Source organism: Cornus florida, unplaced genomic scaffold, assembly GCF_030987335.1.
Source record: "Cornus florida cultivar Cherokee Brave unplaced genomic scaffold, ASM3098733v1 CherokeeBrave_3.0.0_Hap2_Chr08, whole genome shotgun sequence".
Lineage (NCBI taxonomy): Eukaryota > Viridiplantae > Streptophyta > Magnoliopsida > Cornales > Cornaceae > Cornus > Cornus florida.
The window spans coordinates 56534250-56547205 of NW_026775578.1; the positions used below are offsets into that span (position 1 = coordinate 56534250).

The following is a 12956-nucleotide window of genomic DNA, read 5'->3' on the forward strand; positions in this document are numbered from 1 at the left end:
AAGCATGCCCAGTCTATTACATTAGTCGTCTGATTCTTGATGCTGAAGAACGGTATTCCCTTATTGAAAAGCATTGCCTAGCCTTGGTCTTCGCCGTGCATAAGTTCCGGCACTACTTCCTCGCCCATCGCATCATTCTCGTTACTAAATGTGATCCCTACAGGCACTTCCTCTCCAAACCTATGCTCATAGGCAAGGCCACACGATGGCTTCTCTCCTTAGCAGAATTTAATATTTCCTGCTAGCAACCTAAGGCTATCAAAAGTCAAGCCCTCGTAGACTTGCTTGCTCAATTCCCCAATGAAACTCATGAGCCAGTGGATGAATAGCTACCCCTCGACGACCTACAGGTTGCCTCCCTTGAGCAAACTTAGGAATGGCACTTGTCTTTCGATGGTTCTTCCACAGCACGGGGCGGAGGCGCGGGCATCGTACTCTCCTGCCCGACCCTCACCTCCACCGCTATTGTCAAACTTGACTTCAAGTGCACCAACAATGAAGCTGAATATGAAGCACTCATCTTGGGGCTATTAACAGCACTCGATAAACAAATCTCCCGGTTATGCATAGATGGCAATTCAAAGTTGATTGTCAAATAGACTTCGGGTGAGTTCGTAATTCGCGAGCCCTCCTTAGCCTCGTATCACACTATCATTCAAAAGCTTCTCTCTCGGTTCACCACCATTCGCTTGGCTCATGTCTCTCAATCTGTTAATTGATACCCGATACTTTTGCCACGCTCGTATCCAAACTTGACATCTCTGCCCCACCCAACAGATCACTATTCATAAACAAACGCAGCCTGCCATCGCCAGTCTACTCCCTCTCGAAGACATCACTAATTGGCGCCGCCCAATTATTGATCAATTGCAGACCTTCACCAGTTCCTTATCTCTCGCCAGCTCAAACGCTTTCATCTGATCCAAGGAGTCCTTTATCATCGATCCCCCTCTGGCATCCTCAGTCGCTGTCTAGGGGACGCAGAGGCCGGTGAAGTTCTTCACTGCGTTCATCAGCAACATTGTGCCACTACTAATATCGCTTTTTATCGACGGCTCCAGTGCCAAGGCTATTACTGGCCTCAAATGTCCAGTCAGGCCGTTGCGTTGCAGCGCGTATGTGTCACTTTCCAAAAATGCCCTGATGAAGTTGAGGTCCTCGAGCTCGATCTGGCTGATTAGTGAATCCCCTTTATTCGTTACCTTCAACATAGTCATCGCCCAGATGATCCAACCTTGGCCGCCAAGCTTAAACACCAAGCGCCACGCTTCCAAGTTTGTGATGGTCAATTGTTTCGCCTCTCTCACGAAGGGCACCTCTTGTGTTAACTTACTGGCGCTGAGATCCGTGAAGCACTTCATCAAGCCTAATCCCTCGAGCATCAGGGTGCATACAAATTGTTTCAACACCTAATCCATAGAGGGGTCTACTGGCTAACTATGGAGCGCGATGCTAAAATGCTTGTTTAACGGTGTTAACCATGTCAATACCATCACCATCAGATCCATACCCCCCCAACGGTACTTCATCCACTTACTGCCCCTTGGCTCTTCCACACTTGGGGTCTGGACCTCATCGGCCCAATTAACCCTACAGTTCGTCAAATGCATTGGATCCTCACGGCTACCGATTTCTTTTCCAAATTGGTTGAAGCCATCCCCTTGCGCCATGCTATAAGTATCGCTGTTACAGCTTTTATTCATAAACATATCATTTGTTGGTTCGACATCCCAGCGATCATTCTCTCAGACAATGGCACCCCCTTTGTCAATTATCGGGTTGCTCAGCTTCTTCAGCAATATAATATCACACAGCGCCGATCTTCTGCTTACAACGGCCAAGCCGAAGCAACCAACAAATCTCTCCTTAAAATCCTCAATCGCACGGTCGCTGAGCATAAATCTAATTGGGTCGATCAGCTGCCGTTAGCTCTTTGGGCCCATCGCGCCTCCAAAAGGTGCGCCACAGGCCAAACTCCTTTTTCCCTCCTATACGGTACCAAAGCTATTTTCCCCATCGAGATTGCCATTCCTGCTACTGCTTTGGCCGCTCGAAGCGAGGTTGACCACTTCACTCATCTCAAGGCCTTAGATGAACGACGGGAGTTAGCACGACAACATCTCAAGGTTTATCAACACACTCTGGCTAAGGCTTATAACAAGCATGTGCGACCTCGAACCTTCCAGGTAGGCGACCTTGTTCTCAAAGCTGCTAAACACATTATGCACAACACCTCTACCCCAAAGTTCACCCCAAAATAGGAAGGGCCCTATGTTGTCATCGAGGTCCAACCCAGTGGCTACTGCAGACTGCAGGGTGATGGGCGCAAGGCCGAACCTATAAATTCTAGTTGGTTAAAGCTTTACCACAGTTAGTTATTTCTCTTGTACTTGGCATTAGATCCATATCACAAGTAATATACATATGCAAGTTATTTATATTACCATAACTGCTCAAATTTTCATTCAATTTATGGCAAAATACATTATGGACCTAATGGTCAGTCATTTACAATCACTAGCCTACTCATAAGATAACATAATAGTTACAATGCCACCAAGCTCGTTGTATATCTCTTCGACTAGGGCCTGCTGTTGCTCTACCATCGCTAAGTGAGTCTAGATCCCCTCAATCATCCGTTTATCTCTCACAATTCGAGCATCTAACTCCGCCATCTTTTTGGCTAAGAAAGCTTGCCCCATAACTCGCTCGCAGGCGTCCAGTCTTCTATCTAACCATTTTATCTCTATTCGGTCCTTGAGCAGCCCAATTAGCTCGTGGGCCTCATGTATTAGTTCTTCTTGCCCATCTCCCCGTGCCACCATCATGAATATCTCGAGTACTCGCCTTAAGGCTTCGTACCCAAAGCGACGGAACATTGGATGTCTCCTTTCAATCGCCTCTACCATCGTTGGCTGCGCTTGGTTCGCTACCTCCAGCAATGGGATAAAGTGTGCACCAATCATCACTCCTTGCCAGACAGCCTCTATCTTCCCTGTTACCACCACTGCGTGTGCCGTTTCTACCATTTGCTACATTCTCTCGACTGGGGGCACCTCCCCTATTGCACTATTCTTTCCACTTTCGGCCTCCTCGTCCGACACTCACCTATTTAACGTACTGTTAGAACCTTCCAAGGAAGATTGTGCTTGTAGCACTTCTACCCCATGCTGGCCCGCCTGTGCCTCAACCTCCATGTCTTCAAGCCTCACGGTGTGTTCGGAGGCCTGCTCTTCCACAACCTCCTCCTCCTTTGCAACAGATGCCTCGCCCGCTGGGTACTCTAACAGTAGCATTGGCGTCAACGATCTTGGCACCGAGGGTTCTTCCACTCGCGGCATACGCAAAACTATTACTGGCATTTTCTTTCCCATCCCTGGCCGATGACCGACAACCAACATACCTAATGCATAAGTTTCATTTCCATACATAAAAAAATCAAACCATCATTACTCCACTACTTACCTATTGCTGTTCGAATGGGAGGCAGAGGGCTTTCAGCTGTCATTAATCTTCTCATGATATCTCTCTTCGAGCCATCGGCAGCTAACGCCGCCCCAACGCCCCTGGTAAACTTCTTACCAGCGATCGGTACCTCTGCCGTTTCTCTCACCTTTTCTACGTTCGGCAAGACATCATCACTCAGCTCCACCACATCCTCTGTCTCTCTCATTGACTCATCCTCTGATAAGTCAATTATCGAGGCTTTCTGGTTTCGCCGCCTTAGATTAGCAATTGTCTCCTCCTCCTCATCGTCTGACACTATGGCTTTCTCTTTGGGCTTGGGCAGAGCTGCCTTTGCAGCCCTCTTGCTATTCCTTGGCTAGACTGATGTGGCAGGCTCAACAGCCTTCGGTACAGCATCATACGCCACCTCACCTATCTTCGAGGCTAGCGGAGCCATTATCGACCTATGTCCTCGCCACCCTGGTCGAGGCATGCGCAGAGAGACATCGTCTTTATATACGGCTACCGGGGCGTATGGATGAGGGAGCTGTAAACAAAACATCCTGAACGAGCCTAAACAGTTCATCCAGTACTGTCAATAGCTCCCTGTAATATCACCCTGGTAACTTCGTGTAGGAATCACAATGCTGCCAACGTTCTCTTCTACTAGATCATACAATACACTGAATCAAAAGAGGGCCTCTTCAAGTTCTTCATATTTCTCCACTAAGTCATACTCTCTTGGCACCCCTTGGTCATACCCAAACTATCTTGGTACACGTCTAGGGTTGTACACCTTCAGCACATCGCCAAGGTCAAATCATCCAGGCAAATAGCCTGGCAGTACCACTAAGGCAAATGTCTGTTCGTTTGGGTCTCTCAATTATGTTCTTGGTGTGTATACCCTCGCCTCCTCCTAGTATATCCCCAAGTCTGCTACTCCAGCTATATCCTCCCTGTAAGGTCTGAAAACAAACTCTCGCTCAGAGTCAATCATCTCTTCGAGTGGTACTCTGCAGCATCGCCCACTCCAGCGCCTCCCTCGCGCTCCTTGATTGCTCAACTCAAGGGGGACAGGCCCGTAAGCAGAGAAGTGCTAGTATAGATGTATCTGTAAAAACCCAGTCGCCATATAGGATACCATGGGGTATCGATTGAGCGTGCACTATCCTCTGCGATCATGTCTAGTCGATGGTACAATGTCCCCAAGAATAATGGCCCCAAGGGGATCGCCACACCACTTATGATCTTTACGTCAATTAGGCACCATTGAATTAAGGGTGCATCATCTGGAGTGCCTGGGAATACATACATGGATAGCCAACACAGTTCATATGCTGCGAGCTCTACCGGGTGCCCAATCTTGTCCCCATCGACAAAAGGACGTTCTGACTTCTCCCCCTTGAAGGCTGGCTGCAAATCCTTGAACCAATAACGTATCTATGCCCCTATTATGCTCTTCCTGGCTCCCTCTTCCCTCTCATTGCATTTCGCTCCCTTTGTGTTGAAGAAGGATCCATAGTTTTTGGTCTTCTTCAACCTTTCTTCCAACGCAGCCATTATTCCTTTCTCGGCTGCATCCATCGTCAGGGGGACTGTAAACCCCTTACCCATGACATATAGCCCAAGAAATTGGGCCACGTCCTCTAGCGTGGGTGTAAAATCCCCTTACTTTGCCACAAAGGTGTGTGTCGAATTATACCACCTTGATACCAATAGTTCCAACCCTGGCCCATCTCGGGGCATTTTCAACTTCCGGGACAAAAGCATGGCTAGGTGCAACTTGCGCCTGCCACAACCACTGTACATACATAGCGTGACTGAAAATGTGCTCAGACCACTCCTCCTAACCTGCACATGGACCCACCAGTATTTTAAACTCAATAAAACAATAAGGGTACATCCCTTGTTCAATGGCAAGCCGGTGTACACAGTCCGCTGGCGACCGGGCACCTGTTTCCAAGGTGGCTTCTTCTTCCATCAATTAGGCTACCCTGCTGTCAATCTCGTCTCTGGCCATATCCCCCGTCGCCGTCTAGAATCTATCCACTAGTCCAAAGAATGAAGCACGCTTCCATTCCTCATCCAGTGGTACTTCCGGCACTGGTTCACCGGTTTTACTGAACTGTTTTCTCTTCGTCATTTTCTCAAACACCCGTACTACTCCTGCACCAATCACCTCGCCACTCTTACACAATTCTTCTTGCACTGTACTGTATTTTTTTTTTTCCTTCCTTGCACTGTATTTTTTCTTCCTCTGTTTGCAACACTCTTCTTGTCTTTGAACCTGGCCTTTATATAGACAATTAGGGTTTCGTTTTGGGGAAGACGACGACACTCAACAGCCGTGTCTTATCATTTTCCCATTAAATGTTTAACCGCCAAAACCAACAAGCCGTACCGGTTTCCAACACCATTAATCCCCACGCCTTTATGCACGCGCCGTTTCTATTTTTTTCAAAATTCAAAATTCAAAACATCACTTGCAGGGGGACTAAATGTGGACGTGTTTCAGCCACGTCACCAAAGGTCAAGTTAAATAGTCTCAACACCCTGATAAAATCCACCTCAGCAAGGTGAGTAGTAGTCGACCATTGGGCCTCAAACTTTGAACCAAACATTCGGTTGATGGATCCTGGGCCTTGAACCACGAGCCATCTGCGCAGTCGATTGACAGGCCTTAAACCTCGATCCGACCCCATCACAATTAGTTGATCGACAGGCCTTAAACCTCGATCCTACCCCATCATAATCGGTCGATCGACGGGCCTTAAACCTCGATCCGATCCCATCACAATTGGTCAATCGACGGGCCTTGAACCTCGATCCGACCCCATCATAATTCGTCAATCGACGGGCCTTGAACCTCAATCCTACCCGATCATAATTGGTCGATCGACGGGCCTTGAACCTCGATCCGACCCTATCATAATTCGCCAATCGACGGGCCTTGAACCTCGATCTGGCCCTATCATAATTCGTTGATCGACGGGCTTTGAACCTCGATCCGACCTTATTACAATTCGTCGATCGACGGGCCTTGAACCTCGATGCGACTTTATTACAATTCGTCAATCGACGGGCTTTGAACCTTGATCCGACCTCTTCATAGCTTGTTGGCCAACAGGCTTTGGCCCTCTGATCATCACAGTTCGACGACCAACATATCATGAGCCTCGGATCAATGTAGTAGCAAATCATCAATTAATGGGCCTTGAGCCTTTATCCAAGCAACGAAGAGCTATGGTAGGGCTCTTCGAGTGACACAGGGATGTAGAAAGGATTTTGTAATGGAGGATGGAAAATTAGTAATGTCTTGCCCACTGATCGGTTGGTCAATTAAACATCAACCTTCGCAATAGCACGAATCATTGTAAAATAGGGCTATTGGTCGGGTAAGTTGAACCACTGGGACTGCGCTAGTCTTAAGGCAACCTAAGTATCTAGAGTTATTTAAGAATGATAAGGTGTAATAAGGAGTTGTTAATTGGTTTGTCACTAAGCTAGTAATTGAAGTGTGCATAAAACAAGAATGCTAGTAAATGCAAAGGAAGGAGATCTAGGTAGAGAGGGCTAGGGAAATGAATCCACTACCTATCCATAAGCATGTTAATACATGATTTACTTGGGGAATAATATATACACATAACCATGAAATGCAACAACATAAAATTGCTACATTACCTTCAAGAATTTTTATGAAATCAATAGGCAAGAATAACTTATCAAAGTATTGCATGTTTTGGTTACCTAAACTAGGTTGCAACCTTAGACATACTCACTAAGCATAGAGTTATCAAGCCCTTAATCACATAGTAGAAGCACATGACATTAGGAATCAAGAATAATCTATCAAAAGAGAACCCTAAGCTATAGACTATCAAATTTCCCAAGCATCATGCCAATAAAAACATTTCCATAAACTCATCTTCATTGTCACTATGAAAATGGAAGCAAAATAATCATAAGAGGAAACAATCTTAAGACAAGATCTTAAACTCAAAATGATCATTAATAGACATTGAAGCTCTTCACATCAAATAAAGCTCTAGTTCATGGAAAGGTCATATATATACATTACATCCCTAAACGTAAATCAAAAACAAGACATACTTACAAGAAGGAGTTTCATCACCTCCCTAGAAGGGAGTTAGTTACCCATTGATGCACTAGAGGAAGGAGGAAGCAAAGCCTTGACCTCCATTTTCGAGCTCCCCTCTTCTAGCTCCAAGAACACACCTTTCTTGCTCTCTTCTCTCTCCTCTATCTTCTAAAAATGAAGCTTTATGTAAATGTGTGGCCTCCCTCTCTTATCTTCTAGAGATAAGCCGTTAAAAACCCCCACCAACCAACATCTCCAACCAACCATTAAAGAGGGAAATTAGAATTGAGGAACCCAAGATGCAAGTGGCTGAAAATGGGCCATTCCCGAATGCAATTCTGCCCTAATTTCGAGCACTCGAAATAAGGGCTCGAGCACTCGAAATTGGAGCAGAATGCTCCATTCTTGCCTTGCTCTGCCCGGACCTACTTTGATGAAATGACCATAACTTTGCGCTCCAAACTCCGAATGACAAACTGTTTGAAGATTTGGAGAGCTAATTTAGAGCTTTAAATACTTCATGTTTTGGTGGAGATCCAATTCTCAAGGATGGTTGGTCGAAAATGAAGATCAAGGCAGACTTTCATTGCTGCCAGGCAGTTCTAAGCACCTCTAATAAGAAGATCATAACTCTCTGCTCCAAACTCCGAATGATGAACCGCTTGAAGATTTGGAAAGCTGATTCAGAGATCTAAATCTTTCATGTTATGATGGAAGTCCAGTTCCCGATTTTGGTAGGTCCAAAATGGTGAGCAAATCCGGATTTCACTGCTGCCAGAATTCAGCATTGCACCTTCCTATGTTCAAAACTCCACAAAGCATCATTTTTGCTTCCTTTTTGCAATTTAACCTGAAAATGTGTAAAAACATACAATTGGAGATAATCTATATAAAATACACAAATAAAGAACTTAACTAATGCAATTTAGGGCGCTTGAATATACAATATTCGACGCTTATCACACCCCCAAACTTACATTTTGCTAGTCCCTTAGCAAAACTACAATGAAAAACTTAATGAAATGACAACCATGGGCATGCTACTACAAAAATATCATCCATGGTAAAATGAGATAGATACATAGCTCAAATACAACTTGAAACAGACAAAAACTGGAGATGGGGTCATTGGGAAAACTACCTTGCATATATGAAACATTGATACAAAAATTTACAAAAACCATTTCAACATGCATGCATCAACATCATCGTCCATATAAATAACTCAATTGTCATCTCTTAAATAGAAATCAACTCTACTTCAGTGAAAGTGAATTGGATTCTCAACATGTGGCTTTTACTTTCTTTTTCAATTCCAAGGCACAAGTTTTCAAATCATTGAATTCCCCTTTAAATGAGGTCCCTAAGGCATGATTTTATTTACAAGACAACTTTTGTTGCTTGTTGACAATTTATTGTAACTCATAAGCGAAATATAGAATGGTTGTGCAATGCTGAAGTCCCTTAAGCTTTCCAGCCAACTTATGTAGCAAGCGTTAGGCCAACAACTCCCAAACCAGACGGCTTTAGGGTGTTAAGTGTAGAGACACTCCAAAGGGCTTAATAGCTCAAGTTGGAAAGGCTACGAACTCTAGCGAACCATGTTTATTACAATTTTTTTGAATGACCGTGCAATGTTTAAGTCCTTTAAGCTTTCTAACCAACTCCTGTAGCAAGCGTTAGGCCAACATCTCCCAAACCAGACGGCTTTAGGGTGTTAAGTGTAGAGACACTCCTAGGGCTTAATAGCTCGAGTTGGAAAGGCTACGAACGTCAACTGGTCATTATTTTCTTTCCTTCTCAGTCAGTTTTTTTTTTTATTTTTTTTTTAGATTCATGCCAAAAGTATTCATCCATTAGGTTCATCAAATCAGATTAACTAGGACAAGATCAAGGTCAATCAAGTTGCATGCCTCACAGTTAAGTTTCCAATGTGCATCTGTGCATTGTGAAGCTTAAAAGAGTGTCAAATCCAGCGAGAATCTAATTGAGACATTTATACAGACTAATTTGAATCTACATGATTATTTCAACTCAAATTTTTCTTTATTTTCAAAAATGTCAATTGCTTCTATACACAAGGTATTAAACATATGCTTCATCCCCGACAAGTTCAAATCATACTATCATTGCTTAGCAAAAATGTGAAACCAAAAATGTCCTATTGCACCCCCAAACTTGAATGTCACATTGTCCTCAATGTGTGAAGACAAGTGAAACAAAATAAGAGCAAAGAAGGTAAAAGAACAATATTACCAAGTGGAGTGACGAATGCAAAAATATCCATCGATGTGAATGCGCAAACGCGTCCCCCAAACTTGGACAGGAAGACCTATCGAAACAGAACTAATGTACACAGGTAAAAGCATAGGTCTCATAAGAAAAACCAAAACAGAAATAAAAATACTAACCTGAATTTTAGTGCAAGATAAAAATCTAATTTTTTTTTTTTTAATTTAGTATAGTTATTATTGTTATTATTATTTTATTTATTTAGTTATTTATTTTATTATTTTTTTATAATAATATTATATATATATATATATATATATATATATATAAAGTATTATGTTTTTTTGATTTTTTTTTTCTTTTCATTTTTTTTTTTTCGTACTTGCACTTTTTTTTTTTTTTAAACGCAATAGGCATGCAGGAGGGTGGTGTGCATGATTGCACGCATGGGGAGAGGTTGGTGGGTTTGAGTTGAGGTGGCTGAGAGGTGGGGAGTGGGAAGGTTGGTTTGGTGTTGATGGGTGGTGAAGGAGAGGTTGTTGGGATGGTTGGATGAGAGAGATGAGGAGTGCTTGGTGTGCTGTATGCAGGGTGGTGAGGTTGATGGTTGAGTGAGGATGAGGTTTGGGTGGTTGTGGAGCACTCAGAGGTGCATGGTAATGAGGTTGAGTGGGGGTGGATGGTTGATGCCGAGAGGGTTTGTGGGTGGTTTAGGAGGTAGGTTGGTTGTGGGTAGTGTGTGGGTTAAAGGGATGTCGAGAGATGAGTGGTGTGGTGGGGGCATGATGCTCATGCATGGTGGTGGATGGCCGAGAGGGTGGGGTTGAGGTAATGGTGTGAGCTTGCATGGAGGAGAGGTGGAGAGAAGGTGAGTTGGGTAGGCTCGAGCAGTCGAAGTGGGGGCATTGGCGTTGGTTCGAGCACTCGAAACTAGTCTTCGAGTGCTCGAAAGCTAGGCAGAGAGTTGAGGGTGAGAGAGGGATAAGGGCTTCGAGGGCTCGGGATGAATGGTGAGGAAGGTGTGTTGGGTTCGAGTAAGGAGGAAGGTGGCGAGGTGTTGCCGAGATGGGTTTGGTGTTAGTGAAGGAGGGTGTGAGGTTTGCTTAGGTGAGGGTTGAGCAAGCTCGAGCAGGTGGGTTTGTGAATGCATGGGGTGGGTTGGTTTGCATGGAGAGGGGTTGCAGAGATGGTTGTTCTTGAGGAGTTGAGGTGGGTTTAAGATGAGGTTGGTTTAGAGGTGGAAGGAAGCCGAGATAGGAAGTTGGAGTAGTGAGGTTGGATGGTTGTGGGTTTGGGTAGAGAGAGGAAATTGGTTGCATGGTGTGAGGGTTGATGGTGGTGGAAGATGAATGCCGAGAGCTTGTTGGTTTGAGAGAGATGTGGGTCGATGAGAGGGTGGGTGGTGTTGTATGTTGGTTGTGAGGTGCATGCAAGTTGAGGAAGGTTGGTTAGTTTTTGAGAGAGAGATGGTTGTGAGGTATGGTTCATGGGTAGTGAAGGTGGTGGTTATGGAGGCTTGGGTTGTGTAGAGAGAGGTTGGTTGAGTGTGAGAAGGTTGGTTTAATGGTGTGAGCTTGCATGGGGTTGGTTGGGTGGTGAGTGTTGGGTGTGTTGGTGGTTTGCAGGTGAGTGAGATGGGGAAGATGGTTGATGCCGAGAGCTGGTAAGGGTTATGGTTTGGTGAGGTGAGTTGTGAGAGATGAGGGATGGTTGGAAGGTGAGTGTGTGCTCGAAGTGAGGGCAGTGGCCGCGGAATGGGTTGAGAAGTTTCATGGAGTTTTCGAGCACTCCAAATGGGAGATAGAGGGCTCAAAAATGAGGCAGTGAGATTGAAAGAGGTTAGTATGGGATGGAGCAAAATTCGAGCACTCCAAAGAGGAAGCTGGAGTGCTTGAGCTTGGGGCAGAGAGAATGGCCAAGATGTGGAGGGATGTCGAGCACTCGAAATGCCAATTCGAGTGCTCGAAATTGGATCAGTAAGCTCGGGAAAATGAAGAGGCTTATGAGATGAAATGCTGAGCACTCGGAATGGGTGCTAGAGCCCTCGAACTGGAGGCAGTGACCATGCTAGGCGGATGAAATCACTGGGAAGGATTTTTGAACAATTGCAACATTATGCCAATGGAAAATTTTCCAAGCTTGATACATTGCAACATGATGCAAAATGGATGAATTTCTCAAAAATGAAATTTTCAAGCTTGGCATGCATGGGAAGAAATGGAGACTTTGTATTAGAAAATCATTGGAAACTTTGCATGCTATTCCAATCCAATGCATGGATAGATTTTTAGGAAAATTTTGAAAACTTTGCATGCCATTCCCATGCATGGAAAGATTTTTAAAGCTTTGCATGGCAGTTGAAAAAGTATTTGAAAACTTTGCATGCCATTCCATGCATCAAAAATTTTTCATGTCATTCCCATGCATTGAAAAATCATTGCAAGCAGCAGCTTCAATTCAAGCCATGCATGGAAAATTTCTGGAAAATTTTTTTAAATTGCTTAACCTCTTTTCTAATGCCTGGATGAAATTAAGAAAATTTTTAAATTGCACACAATCTCTCCAATACATGGATGATTTTGAGAAAATTCTCAAAGTTTGCAAGAATCATGTTAATGCATTAAGATAGAAACTTCCAGGAATGAAAGTGAGAATTGAGATAATCTAAGAGGCCAGTCTAAAATTGTGGAACACAACTAAAAATATTTCCAGAAAAATTAAACTTTTGGCTTTTCTAAACCGTTTCCCAGAAAATTTCAAGGCACGAGCAATTGAAGACAATGGAAGCATGGAAATTGGAAGAATTGCTTCCCATGAGTGCTAAATTTAACGTCGATAGCTAGACGCACCGAGATCAAGTTGGTCCTCATCACCCTATACCATGTCTCTCAAGAGATTCAAGCTTCCCTAAATAAGAAATTTCTTTTGGAAGCGGAAGAAAAAGAGCTTGAAGACAAAAGTTGGAAAGAGGTAATGGAAAGACCTCAATCCACTCTTCAACCTCAATGAAGAACTTTGGATTATGGGGCTGTGTTGGATTATAGGAAGATGGATTAGGTGAGGGTGCACCAAGCAACGACTTATGAAGGGAGCACGGGAATGCTCAACAAGTTATCCTTCAGAATTTCAACATCCTCCTCACACTTATCTGGCGGTTCGGGCTCAACAACTTGAG

General features: G+C 44.2%; 1 protein-coding gene across 1 annotated transcript; it reads left to right on the plus strand.

Annotated features, from left to right (window-relative positions):
- The first annotated feature begins 1604 nt into the window (after nt 1–1604).
- Nucleotides 1605–2261, plus strand: LOC132270310 (uncharacterized). Its single transcript, XM_059771493.1, has one exon. The coding sequence runs from the start codon at nt 1605–1607 to the stop codon at nt 2259–2261; it is 657 nt and encodes a 218-aa protein (XP_059627476.1).
- Nucleotides 2262–12956: the final 10695 nt, after the last annotated feature.

Coding starts and splice junctions, on each gene's coding strand:
- LOC132270310 (XM_059771493.1), top strand. CDS start 1,605: ATGCATTGGATCCTCACGGCTACCGATTTCTTTTCCAAATTGGTTGAA.